At 48.9% G+C, this 17,744-nt stretch overlaps 6 protein-coding genes and 1 non-coding gene across 7 annotated transcripts; 2 read left to right on the top strand and 5 right to left on the bottom strand.

The window, feature by feature from the left end:
• Positions 1–687: 687 nt before the first annotated feature.
• Positions 688–3,322, top strand: FMAN_00430 (putative AAA protease IAP-1 (mitochondrial intermembrane space); the record flags this gene model as incomplete). Its single annotated transcript, XM_041822281.1, has 4 exons — positions 688–714; positions 774–920; positions 973–2,835; positions 2,885–3,322. The coding sequence occupies 4 exons, from the start codon at positions 688–690 to the stop codon at positions 3,320–3,322; spliced, it is 2,475 nt and encodes an 824-aa protein (XP_041687976.1).
• Positions 3,323–4,208: 886 nt separating this feature from the next.
• On the top strand, positions 4,209–5,406 carry FMAN_00429 (uncharacterized protein; the record flags this gene model as incomplete). Its single annotated transcript, XM_041822280.1, has 4 exons — positions 4,209–4,230; positions 4,283–4,303; positions 4,359–4,589; positions 4,652–5,406. 4 exons carry the CDS (start codon positions 4,209–4,211, stop codon positions 5,404–5,406), a joined length of 1,029 nt encoding a protein of 342 aa, XP_041687975.1.
• A 268-nt stretch (positions 5,407–5,674) lies between these two features.
• FMAN_00428 (uncharacterized protein) lies at positions 5,675–7,027 on the bottom strand (the record flags this gene model as incomplete). The annotated part of the gene is made up of 3 exons (XM_041822278.1): positions 5,675–6,638; positions 6,690–6,723; positions 6,769–7,027. The coding sequence occupies 3 exons, from the start codon at positions 7,025–7,027 to the stop codon at positions 5,675–5,677; spliced, it is 1,257 nt and encodes a 418-aa protein (XP_041687974.1).
• Positions 7,028–9,737: 2,710 nt separating this feature from the next.
• tRNA lies at positions 9,738–9,819 on the bottom strand. The gene is given in 2 exon segments: positions 9,738–9,772; positions 9,783–9,819. It is a non-coding gene; the product is annotated as a tRNA-His (tRNA).
• A 938-nt stretch (positions 9,820–10,757) lies between these two features.
• Positions 10,758–12,869, bottom strand: FMAN_00427 (uncharacterized protein; the record flags this gene model as incomplete). The annotated part of the gene is made up of 1 exon (XM_041822277.1): positions 10,758–12,869. One exon carries the CDS (start codon positions 12,867–12,869, stop codon positions 10,758–10,760), a length of 2,112 nt encoding a protein of 703 aa, XP_041687973.1.
• A 790-nt stretch (positions 12,870–13,659) lies between these two features.
• Positions 13,660–14,199, bottom strand: FMAN_00426 (uncharacterized protein; the record flags this gene model as incomplete). Its single annotated transcript, XM_041822276.1, has 1 exon — positions 13,660–14,199. One exon carries the CDS (start codon positions 14,197–14,199, stop codon positions 13,660–13,662), a length of 540 nt encoding a protein of 179 aa, XP_041687972.1.
• A 359-nt stretch (positions 14,200–14,558) lies between these two features.
• Positions 14,559–14,933, bottom strand: FMAN_00425 (uncharacterized protein; the record flags this gene model as incomplete). Its single annotated transcript, XM_041822275.1, has 2 exons — positions 14,559–14,669; positions 14,751–14,933. The coding sequence occupies 2 exons, from the start codon at positions 14,931–14,933 to the stop codon at positions 14,559–14,561; spliced, it is 294 nt and encodes a 97-aa protein (XP_041687971.1).
• Between the last annotated feature and the right edge of the window lie 2,811 nt (positions 14,934–17,744).

Genomic DNA, 17,744 nt, shown 5'->3' with positions numbered 1-17,744 from the left:
TACCTAGTGAGAAAGAAGCGCCTGAGATATTGGATGAAGGATATGGAGTAGGAGTAGCAGGGTCTGTCGCAAAGTGGCTCGCCCAAAGGGTCACCCAGGTTGATCATAGTCTTAGAATATGTCTTACTTCCATTAGCCAGACAATTCTATCCCCCAACACATACACTAGGCTTCTACTGATCACAACAACCAAAATCCTGAACGCAAACAGTTTTGCAAAATCACAGTTAAAGCATCACTGTCACTTACACAGCACCTACTCACAACCAATGATAAGAGCGTTGTGCCATGACCGTGATCGGGAGGCGGAAGATCTGAGGGCCGAGAGAGGATGACTCAGCATCCTCTCAAATAGGAAAGGGCCCATCGTGTGATGCCGAACAGCGGACCAGAGTGGCAAGCGAACCGAACTCCCCGTCGATTACATACTGATGATGCCTACGCGCGATTCACTATGAGTGCATCCCGGTAGACAATCCATTCGTCTCTTTGAGTAGACTTACCACAACGCAATCTCGGTGCACGGCAAACGTTTGCCTCTCGAGAAACCGTTAGACGTGGCGGAGGCGCAGACCATCTGCCCACTAACTTGCACGTCATCAAGACACTTTACAATCAATCTTTTTCTGAGCATCAGTACGAAAATCATCACCCCGAAAGCACTTCTGGTGCATATAGTTCCCCAGCATGGCTTACAATGCCATGATGCTGCCAGTATGTCGTTGCGGAGTTTAGAGGAGAGCTATCGCCGACGGTAACTAACGAGGCTCTAGAACATGGCAGCAACAACAACGGAGTTATGGCCTTCGATTACGAATATCGCTATGGCTCCATGGTGGCACATGACTTCAGTCACACCCAGTCGATCGATCCCTTCGAAGAATGGCGTGGAGCAGACAAAGGTGACGGAAGCTCAACGAGTTCGTTGCGACTGCTCGACATTTTCAACCATCATACTAATCTGTGTTACAGTTGACCGAATTTCGAATCCCCGAATTCTTTCAACAAGTCGACTTTGGTTCCCTCTCTCGCTCACGATTCTCTCCCATGACCCCGATGACCGCTCAGACAACCCTTTCCAATATGGGCCGCATTGGCCTCCGAGCGGCCAACCCCATTTTGCGACACCCTCAATTTCAGCCCCGCGTATTGGCCCAGTCGTCTTTCCTACGCTCCTTTTCGCAGTCTCCCTCCGGTATTCTCTCATCTCCTCGTGGTATCTCAACTCTCAGTGCATTTTCTGTTCAGCGCAGAGCATTCGGCAGCTCCAATGGCATTTCCCGCAACCAGCTGGCAACATTGGAGGAATCCGCCAATCGAAATCCCGGTAATGCGAACGCGCAAAACGCTTTCTACCAGCTCCTTCTCCGTGCCAACATGCCTGCTATTCTTGTGGAACGATATCAATCTGGACGCTTTGCCTCCAACGCTGCAACCAACGATGCTTACCAGCGAGCCCTCACGATGCTTGGCGTTAACGCTAACCAAGCTGCGAATGCGCAAGGTGCTGTGAACGGAAACTTTGCTGGAACTCAATGGCCAACTTATGAGCAAGGCATTGCCAACGCTGCTGTGGCTGGGTCCGCCAATGGGGGTAATCCTATGGGTCATAAGGGTGAGCCCATTCACGTTATCGTTCAGGAGTCAACTCGGTCTACTATCTTCCGCTGGGTCAAGTTTCTGGCCATCTTCATTGTGACCACCTACCTCTGTTTCGCGCTTGTTACTATTGCCATCGAGGCGTTCAGTACATTCCGTCGCGGTGGACCTAGTAGCAAGGCAGACTCTGAGGTCAAGGCTGAGAAGCAAAATACTCGATTCAACGATGTTCACGGTTGCGACGAAGCCAAAGAAGAACTCCAAGAAGTTGTCGAGTTTCTGAAGAATCCCGAAAAGTTCAGTGATCTTGGTGCTAAACTGCCCAAGGGTGTCCTCCTGGTTGGTCCTCCTGGTACTGGTAAGACGCTTCTTGCTCGAGCTGTTGCCGGCGAAGCTGGTGTCCCCTTTTTCTACATGTCTGGAAGCGAGTTTGACGAGATCTTCGTTGGCGTCGGTGCCAAGCGAGTTCGTGACCTCTTCACTGCAGCCAAGAGCAAGTCCCCTGCCATTGTTTTCATCGACGAACTTGATGCCATTGGAGGCAAGCGAAACCCGCGGGACCAAGCCCATGCCAAGCAGACACTGAACCAGTTGCTTACCGAATTGGATGGCTTCGATCAGGACAGCAAAATCATCATCATCGGAGCCACCAACTTACCCAAAATGCTCGACAAGGCCCTTACCCGACCTGGACGATTTGACCGTCATGTTAATGTCGAACTGCCTGATGTTCGTGGCCGTATTGCTATTCTCAAGCACCACGCCAAGAAGATCAAGGTTGGGCCTGATGTTGACCTTGAAGCTATTGCTGCTCGATGCCCCGGTCGATCTGGTGCCGAGCTTGAGAACATGTTGAATGTTGCCGCTCTCCGAGCCAGCCGGGCCAAGGCCACTGTTGTTCGGAAGCAAGATATGGAATGGGCCTACGACCGAGTCACCATGGGTTCCGAACGCAAGTCAATGGTTATCACTGAGAAAGAGAAGGAGATGACTGCTTATCACGAGGCTGGTCATGCGCTTGTTCAGCTTTTCGACAAGGAGAGCTCAAACACTCTATACAAGGTCACCATCCTTCCCAAGGGTCCCTCGCTGGGCCACACCGCGCAACTTCCCCAGATGGACAAGTATTCTTACACAGCTGCTGAGTATATGTCAAACATCCGCGTCGCACTTGGAGGAAAGATGGCCGAAGAGCTAAGATATGGTGACGACAAGGTGACCTCTGGTGTTTCATCGGTAAGTTTTAAAGGATGAGCTATCATAACCATATACTCATTTCTCTTAGGATCTCGAGAGGGCCACCGACCTGAGCTTCATGATGGTGACACTCTTTGGCATGTCTAGTGCTCTGGGACCTGTTGAATATGGCCGCAGATACGAGAACCTCAGTTCGGAAACAAAGGCAGCAATTGAAGGCGAGGTTCAAAGGACAATACGAAAATCGTACGAGGATGTACGAAAACTGTTGACAGACAAGCGAAACGAACTCGACTTGTTAGCCAAGGCTCTTGTTAAGTACGAGACTTTGGACAAGGCCGAGGTGGAGAAGGTGATTCGCGGTGAGAGTCTCCCTGGGCGTATGATCGCTCCTAAGGGACCTATGACATTGCCTATCCCTCAACAAGCCCCGACACCTCCTGGCCTCGGCGGTGTGGCTCATCCTCAGCCCCCGGAGACACCAGCGCCACCAGCTGCAGCAGACACATCAAACACTGAAGGGTGAGCTCCGAGGTTTGGTAGTGGATAACACGCCAAGATTGGGGTCAGAGGAGGCGAAGGTGATGCGATGGGTAGTTCACGCCACATGCATTGTGTGACACGTGGGAAAAAGCGGTGATTATTCAACTCAAGCGCATATTTCTACAGCGAGCATTGCGTATGGAATTGGATGACATGCCCTTGCGAGACATGAACGAGAATGGGATTTCCTAGCGAGGGGCGAACTGGCCTGGGCATACGCTTAGCGATTGATGTCTATGTTGATATGGATTTTTATCCATTGGAGCAAAGTGGCAATGTAAAGGAAGTCAGGAGCCGAGACGAGCCATCATTATCAACTAGGAATAGGAGATTGATGCAGCGAATCTTTGGTATAGGCCTACACCAAGCGTGTATATGGAATTTCCCTCTCGTTTATCTGTCTCGATTGTAATAATTTATTTTGTATGTGTATTTTATGGACGGTTATGAGAAATGTGATATTACTTGAGTTCCATATTGTGAGTGACTTGATATGTATATATATATACATACATGATCTGATATGCTGGGGCCGTCAGATACCTTGCGATCTCGGCTTATTATTGGGATTGTAGTTGGAGTAAAATTCTCCGGTAGCGGAAGATGAATAGAGTTGCATATAGTTACAAAAGAGGAAGAGAACGTGGGGGAGGGGAAAGAGAATCGTCGAATCCCCCCCAACTTGGAATGACGAATGCGGGCCCAGTTTATCAAAGACCCCCAACGTGTATCCGAGGTATAAGAGGCCATTGACGTCAAACGACGAGATATTGCGCCTTGAGATTCTTCTTTGACTGTTGGTACACACTCAGCAAGTATAGAAACTTAACTATACAACTCCATAACGCTCAAGTGCTAAGGCTATCATCATGACCAAAATTCTCCTCACTGGTATGCTAGTCACGATATATTCATGTTGAGTCAATCACTAATGATAGCACAGGTGGCTCAGGCTTCATTGCTGGTATGTTGTGCTCTTTGAGAACAATAAGGGATAGCACCTATCTAACGAGCTTTAGCTCACACTCTGGAACAACTCCTTGAAAAGGACTACGCCGTCGTGACAACCGTCCGCTCAGAAGATAAGGCCCAAAAGATCCGTAATGCGTTCCCAGATAAAGCCGAGGCTGGAAAGCTAGAGATCGTCCTTGTGCCAGATATTGCTAAGCCTGATGCTTTTGATGAAGTGGCCAAGACACCTGGTCTCGACGCCGTTATTCATGTTGCCAGTCCTTTCCACTACAACATCAGTGAGTCTCGGTGCATTTTGGGCCATGCTTAGATGAATGAATGACTGACTGAAAATGTCTAGCCGACCCTAAGAAGGATCTTATAGACCCAGCCGTCACCGGCACAACAGGTATTCTCAAGGCCCTCCACGCCTCAGCTCCAGGCGTGAAGCGAGTCGTCATAACCTCATCCTTCGCCTCTATTCTCGACGAAGCACACTTCACAGACGGTTCTCACGTCTTCTCGGAAAAGACCTGGAACCCCGTCACAATCGACGATATCAGCAGCTCATTCATGACTGCCTACCGCGCCTCAAAGACTCTCGCTGAGCGTGCAGCTTGGGACTTTGTCGCTGAGAAGAAGCCCTCTTTCGATATCGTGACCGTTTGTCCACCTCTTGTTCTGGGGCCTGTATCAAAGCATCTTGCTACGCTCGAGAGCATCAACACTTCCAATGAGAGGATTGTCAAGCTTTTGAGGGGCGGCTGGAAAGACGAGATTCCTCCTTGTACACCTGTTCCGTTATGGATCGACGTTCGAGATGCTGCTCGTGCTCACGTCAGAGGTCTCGAGGAACCCAACGCTGGTGGAAAGCGACTCTTTGCTACGGCTGGATGGTTCTCGCACCGTGAGATTATCGACGCTGTTGCCAAGAACTTTCCAGAGTTCAAGGATAGACTGCCTGGCCCTGAAGTCAAGGGCGGGGAACTTCCTCCCAAGGACCAGATCTTCAAGATTGATACCCAGGAGACGGAGAAGTTGCTCAAGATTGACTGGATCAGCATTGAGAAGAGTGTGACGGATCTTGTCAAGTCACTGAAGGAAATTGGTATTTAGAGGATGAGATAGATAAGTAAGTATGTTACATAGAAGAAATGAAGTAAAGTACTGTAGTGAAAGTGCCTGTTAAGGGTATTACATGTGTAGATCGTGTGACTTTTGACCACCGCTCTCTGTGCCATCGTGCATACGTACATACATGCGTCGTGTATGATATCCAACGTCTATCTTGGTGATCCTATTATCTGTAGTCTCCCGGCATAGAATTATTCTATAAACTGAACATAGCTTCGGGTGCGATATGGACTTGAGTATCTCTCAGTTCTCAGAGAGGCATCGTTCCTTTTCGAGGTGGTGACGTTGGAGTCGACGGTCGATAAGGAGGCGTCGATGGGAGTGCCCTGGTGGGTGGAGGCCCAGGACTAGCGAGCATGTTGAATGAAGCATCGCGGGATCTTGGGGGTCTTGGCGGAGAAGTTTGGGTATTGTAGCCAAGAGGTGCTATATGGGCAGAAGGCGGAGGGGTGATAATTCCATCGCTGAAACTCAGCGACCCATCATCCCTGACTTTTCCACCGTCAGGTGCCGTCATGACTATCATGGGAACTTGGTTGGCATTATAAATCCTCGGTGTCCTCTCATGCCGTGGCGAGAGTTTACTGCTCGTAGGTGAATACACTGGAGACGTAGGAAACCCATTCTGCTCATCAGCTAGAAATCTTCGCTCTCGAAGCCGTGCAGGCGGTGTAAGTGGGACACCATCAGGATCTGTATGGGAAATAGTGGGTGAAACCAGAGGCGTAGGTGAGTCCGCACGAGGAGGAGGTGAAGAGGGATGCTTGATGAGTCTTCGAATATCGGTCTTGCGAGATCGACGCCTTCGAAGGAGGCAGAATATGAGGGCGGCGATGGCGAGAAGACCGACTACTGAGATGACAGCTATTGTGACTTTGACGCCCAAGGGCATTCCTTTGTTGGCATTGCTTGAGTTGCTGCTTGAGGGGTCGGAGGTTGCGAGTGTTGAAGGGTCTGATGTGGTGGAATATGTGGTTTCTGGTATTGAGCTTTGTATTGAAACTGAAGTTGTTTCTAATGTTGTTGCTGGCTTTGTTGTGGCTTGTAGCGTACTCTCTGATGTTGAAGCCCTTGACGTCGTTTGAGATGATGCATCCTGTGACTTGTCTGTTCCTCTTGCTTGTTGACAGTCTTTGTCGTCGTTGAGAGATTCAGGGTCACAAATGTGATATGGCTGTGGAGGGCCCGGGTCTATTATAGAGTGGTAGCCATGGCTTTGATATGTTAGTATGATCACTCAAGAGTTATAGTAGAGACAGGCTTACTCTTGACAAGTATTGATGAGCCAATTCACATTCGCTAGACCTGTTAGCATCACAACAACCCGAAGCCATCATCACATACGATCTTTTCCACCCTCACCCAGATTATCCACGCCACAAGCCTGAGCATCACAACAATACAGCGCCCGAAACGGCTGCTCCTTTTCCATCCAGTCCCTGTCTTGAAGAACCTCGCACACGCGCTCAATTGTCTCATTCCCTGGCACCAGCTCCTTGAGGAACCTCTCCCTACACAAGCTGATGCATAGTGGCGGATCCTGAACATCAGGCGCAATGAAGCCCCAGCTGTGGCCGCTGCAGCCTTTTGTCTTGGTGGACATTTGAAGGAGTGAGGAAGAGGGGAAGGGGAAGGGAGAGGATGTGTTATTGACGGGACATGCTCTGGGGTTTCAGCTGAATTAAAAGGAGGCAACTCGAAGCGAGAGAGGTAGAGACGATAATGACGGAAACGGAAAGGAATAGACTAATTCATGAAAACCGGGAAGAGGAGAGGGAGAAAAGAGAAAAGGGTCAAACGAGCGAGGTGAGGAATACTTGAGGAGACGGCATCTCACATAGTTAGACTGTCCCCTTTCCCCCCCCTCTGTCGAATCTGGACCTATAACAGTTGCAACTGCAGCTGTAGCTGTCACTCTAATCATCCTGTGATCAACAAATCACAAAACAAAGTCTCTAGGCCCAGGCCCCAAAAGTACGAAGCACAAACCGGTGATAGTTCCCACGGCAGGACCGGTAGCATGGACAAGATCAGGCTGGTGCCTCGGTGACTCTACTACTATCATACAGCCTCAATTGAGCATGCAATGCAATGTAATGTGTGTCTACATATTTTGTTTGTTCAAGTGTTACACGGCATCGACACTGCAGTCACCCGCGTCCGACGAGAATAGCCTCGTATGCCTTTCTCTCTCTCTCTCTCTTCAATCCACTCAAACTTGGTAGACACGAGGGGGGCTTGCATCGTGGCGGACGGAGAATAGTTCCTATACAAGAAGGTTTTCGAGGCCTCTTTCGTTTGTTTCTCCAGCAGGGTTTCCTAGTTGTGGCTACCACGATAGATGACGGATGGATGGATGGATGAACGGATGGGAAAAGGACGGATAGTCTGGAAGGCGATGTTTGTTGGTGTAGGACATGACATGACATTATAGAAGGGGGCGGTGTTTGCAGGGAAATGGGAGCCGGAGAGAGAGAGAGAGACAGAGAGACAGAGACATACTTCAGCTGCGTTGTGTGTTGCAATGGCATAAACGGTCGTTGTTTGGCAGGCCAAGCGAGTATTCGACAAGGATGTTGCATTCTGGGTAACCAATTATGCCGAGTGTGTTTTCACTAATACAATACTCTCTCTCTGAGTGAGAGCAAGTACTGCATATCTTCTCTCAGAGGCGACGTGACCGGCAATTCTTGTCGAGGTTTCGAGTAAAAGGCTATGCAAAGGATATGCACATACTATAGTGTCCATGTATATGTATCTATCCTCTTCTCTCGTTCGAGTTGAGTCTCTCTCTCTCAGTTGCGCGTTCACCGTTTGCTGATGGTTACACAAGACCCCCTCTCCCCCACTGAAGCCATGTTTTCCTGCGTGTTGGAAGAGCTGAAATGCACTGCAGACTGCCACTTTTTTAAAAGGGTCCCCGTTTGAAGTTTTGTTTTTTTCGCATGTCTACAGTATAAGACGGTATCTTGCAGTAGATCCATCTACCCTCCGCATGTTTGATCCAACTGCTGCTGCTGCTGCTGCTGCTGCTGCTCCTACTGGTAGATGCTGACACAAGCAGAGACACATGATTCAACTCTGCATAACAATTGTTCCAAAATATGCACCTCGCTTTTGCGGTGAAGACGAGACATTACTACTGTGCTGTACCGTGTCTGTCTCCCTCTCTACGTTAGTGCACAACTCTGAGCTGAGTCGAGGCTGGCTCGGCACAGCGCATTAGGGTCTTGTAGTCCAGCGTCTACACAACAACGTGCTCTCCTCTGCTCACCCTCATATTGTGAAACAGAACATCTGCAGCAGGGGTTATGTATGCACAAGGGACGAACGCCATCGACCTCTCACCGCATGAAATGAGTCCTACTCACGTGGGAGTCCTCGAGTCTGGGCACTCGCCCCAAATAGAAACTTCTGTCTCTGCGATAGACACGATTGGCCGAGTCTGATCCTCGTATTTGGCGTTGGACTCTCCTGAAGAGCTGATAGAACCCTTGCCTTGCACAAATCAGCGAACCACTCACTGCGCTGCCTGCTAAAGAGCAAGCATACAGTCAGTAGGCCATACCATCCCGACGGGACTCGTCGACGTCATGACGATAGGCTCTTCGGGAGCGCCATCATCCGTATATGTGATGACCAGCTGGCTATGGCCTCTTACTCGTTACTCTTCTGGTCATCACATTACACCAAGTGAAATTACTCCAAGTGCAGCTTCTCTTGTGACTCTGTCCCAGTCCGTCACTCTTGGCAACTGTAGATTCTCCGAGATAGCGGATTACACACTCGAGTATATTTCCGCAAAGGGGGTCATCTCCTTCGTGATGTGTTACAGGCCGCGCAAAGGACCGATATCTTTCCCCGAGGCCGATCATCAGACTGTGTAAGGTCAAGAGTTGGTTGATCTCTATCAAGAATCCGACAAACAGCTTCTTCACCAGACCTAACGGCTCAATTGCGAGCCGAAATCCATTCTGTACGTCATGACGTTTGTACGATTGCGTAGAAGACAACAAGATGGGTTTTGCGTTTACACAAATCGTCATCTGATGGCTATACACCTCAGACATTCTAATATATTTCTGGCCTTCAATTGATGTCCCTATCTATCTATATTGGTCATATTATCGATTACCTAAATGCAATGCACCACTGGCTTTATGACAGCCTTAGCCTAGCCTAGGTACTGTTCCTCCTGCCATTGGGTCCAATCCAAACAACAGTGCCTACTACCACAAAATGCAAAATAAACTCCAGGCATACAAAAATGTATGTAAACCACAATCGTAAAAAGAAGCAAAAGATAATTCCTTTGCCGTCAGCAAGACTCGAACTTGCGTTTTCAGTGCTTCGAAGAGCCACAAACTGATGTACTGACCCCTATACGATGACGGCTTGACAGGATGTGATGCAAGGGTGGAGTCATACTTTAGTATATACCCTATCCACACAATACCTTGCACCAAAACACAATCATGCATGTTGAACTCCTGCAAGCTATCCTCACTGAGGACACATGGACTCTCATCATGGTCCACGTCTGGAAGTAATTTGGCGATAAATAGCTCAATTATATAAGAGCGTTGCGCCATAAGTCACTATCATCCACAGGAAGACTCAAGTCGGTGATATTACAATAGTATACTACAGCGTTGCAGTACCAATCTCGATCCTCTTATACTTATTTGAATGCATCTTAAAACGAGATATCACTTTCTGAAGCTAACTCATACCTTCGTCGGTAGCTTTGTAACAGAAACATACAAGGCATGGCTGCCGCGATGTTACGTTCGGTCCAGTATATGCTTCCAGAGCATCGATTAAAAATAAAATAAAAAGTATGTCTAGTTCATACAAGAGCAATGAAATACCGTCTGCCCATACCGGGTATAATTCTGCAGCACACCGACCCCAAACACCGTCCTTTCCATTTCCGTGGAGTCTAATCTGCTAGGCACACCCATACCGCCTCCCAGCCTTGAGCTATAGTATGACGAAACACAACCATCAAGTGTAAAACAACAAAAGAAAAGGAAAACAAGAGAAAGGTTAGCATCAAGAGCCATTCTAGTGCAAGTGGACCGAGTCCTTTCTTTAGAGCGCCCCAACTTCTGTCTTGCTCAAAACTTCTACATCTTGTCAAAAGTCTCCTCCTTTCCCACGGCATACAGAGCTTGAGCCTGAAACAAAGGCGTCTTGCTGCAGGCGATGTGTGGATAAATATTAAAGGTAATGTGAGTCGGTGATGTATCGAGCTTTGCTTCTTCTTCCAAGCCCTCACTTCGTCGCAGATGATGTATACGTCCCAGTACTGATAAGCCTAAGTCGTCATTCTAGAAGAACGACGGCTTGGCGAGGACACGGTACTCTATGTAGTCCTCGCCGTCAATGTTGATGATGGTACCTTGCGAAACGAGTTTTCCAGTAAATGGACCTTGCGTCTTGCGTTCATACTTCACCCCGGCGTACATCTTTGCATCCTCGGCATTCGTTCTTAGGCGGAGGCTTTCCTGGCGTGCCCAGACCTTATTGAGTCGTTGCATTTCGTCCCGCTCGTGTAATTGTTGCCGCCCGTTAACAGCTAAGCCAGGGATATTCGCTGCAGCTGCTTGGGCTGCCTGAGCGGCTGCGGCTGCTGCACGTTCACGGTTCGCTGCTTGCATGTGAGCGCGTTCCTGAGCGAGTTCGACGCGTGCAATCTCGCGCTCCGCTAGAGCAGATGTTCTTTCGATCGCATTGTTGTTTAACGATGTCCTGCCCGTGCTTTGACGAGGAGCTGCCGCAGGCTGAGGAGGAGTAGTGTCGATATCTATGTAGGACTGGCGTGCTTCGGCTCTGGCGGCCTCGACGCGGCGACTCTGACGCAACTCGTGCCCGCCATACCCCATTCGCCCTGTCTGATCAGGTTCTTCGCCATAATCGCCTGGAAGACGGGGCAGAGCGGGTGCAATAGACAAGGGAGCAGGCGCCTTGTAATTCGTTCCCGCAGCCCTTGCCTGTGCTTCATAAACAGCTTTGGTCTCGTTTGAGGTTCGCTCCCCTTCTTTCTCTCCCATGTCTATCTGATACTGTCGAACACGGCAATATTCCTTGATCTCGTTCCGTGCTAGGTTCTTCAAGTGCGGCTCAAAAGCAACTTCCTCGTATGCAATCCAGAGTGCACCAGCCCCAGCTGGGAAATTTCCTTCAACGAAACGTCCATCGCGCGTCTCTCGTACTAGCTTGACGCGGAACATATCATTTTGTCCCAAGATTCCGTATACTGCATGGCGATCCCTAGGGTCCGGCGAGTTGGACTTTGCCCAATGCCCAATAAGAATTCTAGTAGGTCTTGAGCCGGGCAGGGGATCGACGGTATGTCGTAGAGGTTGCGGGCCACCGGGGGCTGGCTGAATGGGAGTATGTTCAATGACAGGGCCATTAGAGGGAGGCGGGTTGGCTGGCGCAAACCCTCCGCTCGTCCTCCTCCTTTTGGCATCGCGATTTTGTTGCAAGTGTTCGGGAAGATCAACGCCATAAGCAACCTGAGGTAGATTTGTGCCGTGCTCGGCAGTGGAGTTGAGATTCGCCCGACGGACTGCTTCTTTAGCGGCAGCTTTCTCAGCAGTAGCTTTCTCTCCCTCATGCTCGTCTGTCCCAATTGCTTCGGCGCGAATCTTGACATACTCCTTGACCTGTAGCTGGTCTAAGCCCACAAGATGATCCAAAAATACAATCTTGTCGAAGGTTACCCAACTTCCGCCAGGTCCTGGTGGCAAGGGGTATTCATCTGATATGGTTTCTCCAGATAATGTGGTGGGCTGGATACGGGTCCGTAATCGCTCGCGAACATCAATGAAACCAATGACGGCATGTTTAAGATCCACTGTAGGAGCCTCTGAGTCTCTCCAATATCCAATGGTGACGCCTTTGACGCTTCCGGTGCTTAAGCGTGGAGGCTTGCCCTTCGTTGCAGTAGCTTGTGATTGTCGTTCGTCAGTGAGAGACCTCACCGGCTCCATTTTCCTTTCATTGAGGCCCTGGAAAATGGAGTTGCGTTTTCTCTTTGGATAGTGGGAAGCCACGGGCTCATCCTCAGCATCTCCCATAATCTCGTCCTCGCCTTCAGATGCTGGCCGAAGAGGGGATGATTTGCGAATACCGTTAGTGCGGGCACCCACAACTATCTCGTCCTCAAGTTCGTTGAAGTCAACTCCTGACGGAGAATGCAGGGTGCTCGCCGGCTCACTTAGCTCGCTTTCAGCGTCTACGTCGCCGATGGAAATTTTGCGACCGTTGATCTGTCTGTGAGGTTGAGTTAGATGTGATTCATTGGCCAGTGCTATATTCTGAAACGCAGGGTGATATAAGACAAATGCATTGAATGAAGTCGACCACTGCTGAACTCGGGCAGAAAGTAAGATGCCCGACCACTCTATCTGATTAAGCACCGGTGTATAACGCATAGGACAAGAAAGGATACGGGCTGAGGCTGGCGGGATCCCGAATCCATCGTCAAATTGAGGTGATGTTCGTTAGGTTGGTGAAGCCTGGTGTGGTTGCAGGGGTGTATGATACAGTACGAGGTGAAAGATGACGATGTTACAGGGGCAAGGATGTGAGACCAAAGGGGGAATGGGAGGAAGAACTGGGGTACCTAAGGCTTTTGACAGAAACCATAGTCTTGGGTCCACACCCTGGGGATAGATGCGAGAGCGTGTGGCTGGCTCCAAAATACTCCTCGTTTCCAGTAAAGGGCCAAAAGAATAGTTGATTTCAACAAAAACTTTGAAGAAGAGGGTGTATGCTGAGACAAAACATAAGGAAATAATACAAAAACAAAGATGAAAGCGTGGGTAGGAAAGAAGGTCTGGGCCAAGATAAACAAGAGAGAGTGGGTGAGAGAGAGACAATTGCTGCTGCCAGTTGTCATTGAAGCAGGAAAGTTGCGGTGGTTGCTGCAACACCTCCAACTATAGAGTGTGAATGCAACTTGCGGCCGTGAGAGAGTGATTCAGCCTATTCGGTTCATGTTGGGCAACATTCGACACCGCTTGGGATCAAATCCTGTCACTTCCTTGGTTCAACGGTAACTAGATTCAGAAAGCCACCGTATCTTTCGAGAAATCACGATGAGATACAGTCAGGCCAGATGCGGTCAACAACAATTGCCCTGGTGTCGACAAATCGGGCAATGCCAACTAACTTAGGCCGTAAACCCTTGTTCGAAGCCACGCCACTCGCTCACTCTCTGGCTCAATCACTTGACTGGCTGAGGACGCGAAGACATGATGGCGAAGCAATCGAATACGACGTGAATGTTTTGATGAGTCTGGAAAAGTTTTGAGGGCAGAGAGACAAAGAAAGAGGAACAACCAATAACAACAGAGACATGACTTGCCTTGGTGATGCACTTATAGCGGCAGACGGAGCAACAACTGGCGACTTTCCATTAGCAGTACTAGGTGAATGCGCGTTCACCGGTGATGGAGCGCGATCCTTGGTAACTGGAGCTGGAGTTGAGGCCCTCGGTAATGGTGATGGCGGCATGGCTGCTGGTGGAGATGCGGCTCGAGGTGCTGTGGTGACAGATATAGCAGTTGTTGCAACGCTGACGGGCGCGCTCTCAACCAAAGGGCTCTTAACCTTTATGGCGCGGGCAGAATCTGGCGTTGGAACACGAGCTGGTGAGGCAGCTCTTGAAGTTGAAGGTTTGGGAGCACCAGAAGAGAGCGCGGGTGATATGGGCTCAGGTGGCGCAACCGGCCTGGGCTTGTCGCTGTCCGTATTTTCCATGACGCGACTTGAAGGAATACCTCACTTGGTTATACTGAAGCGCGAAAGAGTTGTCGTTGGTTGACTGGCTTCGGTTGATGAAAACGCAATTGGGTTGACCGTTGGGGGTCAAGAGAAAGACTGGAGGCAGAGAATTAGGTGATGGCGCGTTATCAAAAATCGAGTTCAGGTGGTTGCAAGAAAAGAAGTGAGTTGACTTGCGCGTCAATGGTCGCAACTCAGGTTGCCAATTAATTACCTAGTACCTTGGGCTTGGGTATTACCTGAGGCTAATAAGGTAAAGCAAGGCAGAAGACTAACTAGTACAGCCACTGCCACAACTTGGGAGGTGAGGTGAGATGAAATAAAATAAGGTCACCTCAGGTAAAGTTGAAGTGGATGGCGTCGGGAAGCAGGAATGGGAGAGTCAAGACCAACACCCTGGTTGGTTGAGGATCTGATTCTGGAATCTTAGAGCCGGGGGCCCAGGGCTAAAGACAATAAGCGCAGTTAGTTTACCAACTTGGCAGATAGGAAGTTGACGTGTAAGGACAAGAGAAGTGATTACGTACAGGATAACTCAGAGGTAAGGTAGTTGCACGTGAACAGAGCTCAAAGAGCGAGAGACTGTCGAGTTGACGATGAATAGTCGAGGAAGAGGAATTAGGTAGGTAGGAAAGGGATAAGTTAACGTTAGGTTGAGAACGGACGGGAGAATGAATAGTAAGTAATAAAGCAGAAAGCAGCCCAGACATGGAATCTCAAAATGGGGGCGTGTGGGGCCCTGCAAAGAGCTAAGGCAAAAGTCAACAGTTACCTTGTGTCGTAACGGAATTGCCAGGGAGCCCGGAAGAGAAGTTGTGTGGAAACGGTAGAAGAAAAGAGTGGATTTATAGATGCCTGGGTTAAATCTTACGAAATGAATCAATGACAAGCCAACGCTATCTACCAGTTGAACCCATGGAGGCGAGAGTATCTCATGCTTGGAGAACTTGTTCTGCAACTGTATCAGCACTGACACGATACTTACTGTTGTGACTGGTCGGTTACTCTAAACATTCTCCCTTGGTTACTTAGATTGGCTCTTGGACCTTAAGACCTTGGCTCGCCCCCTCACTGAACTGCATTGAGTGACTGTGCCTTCGATTCTCATTCTTCGATTATTGGAGATTTACGACATCAACCTGGCTTGCTCTGATTGGCCACGAGAGTTGCCAGCCTTGATTCAACATCACACTTGAGATGCACCAAGAGCAGCAACAACGAACCAGAATGGGGAGAGCGTCGAGGTTCATTGCGTTTATCAGGTAACTCGGGATCAGCTCTACGCATTCTTAAATGACCACAAAGGTAGTTGTGTAGTTGACCATAGAGAGAGTTCCCTATCAGCCATCAGCGCTTCCACCCATCATCCCCCTTTCAACCATATTTGCCTTTCTATACCCACTCATCACTTCTACACTGATTTTTTCTGACCTCTCTGTCTGATGATGAGTCTCCTTTCTTGTGGTTGCGAATGTTCGCTCATGAAACATCTCATAGGTGGACGCTTTAGACCAACTCATGCAATGCTATGTACACACCTATGAATATCCTCAGTCACCCCCATAGGTTCACAGTCTCTTAGATAAGGCGTTGTCAAGTTCTGTACTCGATGTGCCGATACAGCAACTCTAATCAACAATGGCCCATGTAGCCCATGTACATATTTTTATTGAACTTTATCACGTCGCATCATTTCCAACGTGTCTTTCCGATTCCCCTCATTGGCACCTATTGGGCTGTGCATTATTCTACCCGTGCTAGTTGACAACTACTGACGCATACACTGACACCGCTCCTAAGGCTCCCGTGAATAGAATAGACGTGTAGGCGAAATGCCAAGGATACGAGATTCCAAATTGGTAGCGAGCGCAGTCCGGTTACAGAGTGATACAACAACTCGTTCTCCTGCCACTCACTAATCGCACCTAGGTACGGAGTAATGAATGATTCATCCTCTGTGACTGATCGACTCAGCCAGCCAGCGCAACACCGCCCCCTAGCAGCAGCGCAGCGCAGCACAGCACGGCGCCAAGACAAGCCTGGCTTGATAGCAGCAATGATGCCACGATTCCCATCAAATAGTCACAAGCTCAAGCCAATAAACGTAAACCCTTCCACATCACATCACAAGTCCCGACAACTCTCCCGTCCTTCTCATGTCTTGTCTTGTCTTCTCTTCTCCTCATCACCAACAAAATTAGCTCAATTCGGCACTTTCACGTTGTTAATTTGAAACCTTGACTTGTGGTAGCACTCCAAAAACTCAATATCCTCATGTTGCATATGCCGGAAAGTGAAAAGTTGAGGCATGTGCTGATTGAATAGTGCCAGTACGTTATGATTATGATGACATATTTAGCCCTTCCTAGCCAATCACGTAACAGCATTGTGTTCCAGTTCTGGACGGTAGCCAATAGTGAACCGCGAGTCTTTTTGCGGGAAAATCTGTAATCTCGCAACCTCATGGCTCCCGCGCTTATGCGCACGCCCTATCTGGACGCTACTACACGCCTCTCAATTTGGGCATCGTTTGTCTTTTATTGCAGTTCAGCTTCCTGTGAGAGCCGTCAGCCAATTTAGCTCTTGGGCAATCTCACATGAATATTTGATGGCAACTGTCCCTTTGAACTCACTCACAGCCATATGGTAAACTTGGCCGACAACTCAATTACACCTTGAAACTGCCGAGGCTGAAAACGAAAAAGGGTATCAGCCCTCGAAACTCCAACGGACATTAGCTCAACTCAGCTCATCTCAGCAATCGGCGGTTGTATGTACAGAATTGTACAGTAACGCACATAGTGGCAGGGCTAAGGACGGATAAATAGCTCCATGCCGACATAGCGCCCGCGGCCAGTCTTCTCGAATCCTGCCTCTTCTTTGCTTACACGAGTTGATGACTGACTTCTCGTCAGCTTCGCTCCATCTGGAGGTCGCCGAGACAGTCAAGCAAGATATCAGTACAAGTGCTTACGAAATAATGAATTGCTATGGACATGTTTACACCAATGACGCCAAGTGCAAAAAGACTCTGATCATCTACATATTTTTCCCCCAGAGACTTGTGAAACTTGAACTCATATTACATGACTCGCTTGTCATCAGATTCAACGTCAAAGTTCCCAATCTCGTAACGTAACCGGGTCTTCGCGATCGGCCCATCACACCCACTAAGTCCCGACAATTCAGCAACCCCTGTAAATTTTATTATTAAGAAAAATTGGACTCTCCTCGGGATGTCAGAGGTCTTTGAGATCTTCACATCAGGGGACAAAAATATACTAGTCAAAGAGCCTGCCAGTAACAAGTTCACTTTAGGTTAACCTAAACCTATCTTGGTTTTTATGCCACTTACTGGTAGAAATGTAAAAGTCCAAGTTTTCCCTAGACTCTTTCTCATTGAATAGGAGCCGATGATACCCACTGCTAGGTCGTCCTGGTTGGATATCATGAGTTACCGTGCCTCTCTGCCAATTATGCACGTCTCGCAAATCACCAACTGGCTTGCTGTGTGTGGTTTA

Source organism: Fusarium mangiferae (assembly GCF_900044065.1).
Source record: "Fusarium mangiferae strain MRC7560 genome assembly, contig: FMAN_scaffold013, whole genome shotgun sequence".
NCBI classification, from domain to species: Eukaryota; Fungi; Ascomycota; class Sordariomycetes; order Hypocreales; family Nectriaceae; genus Fusarium; species Fusarium mangiferae.
This window is presented reverse-complemented; position numbering and strand designations above follow the sequence as displayed.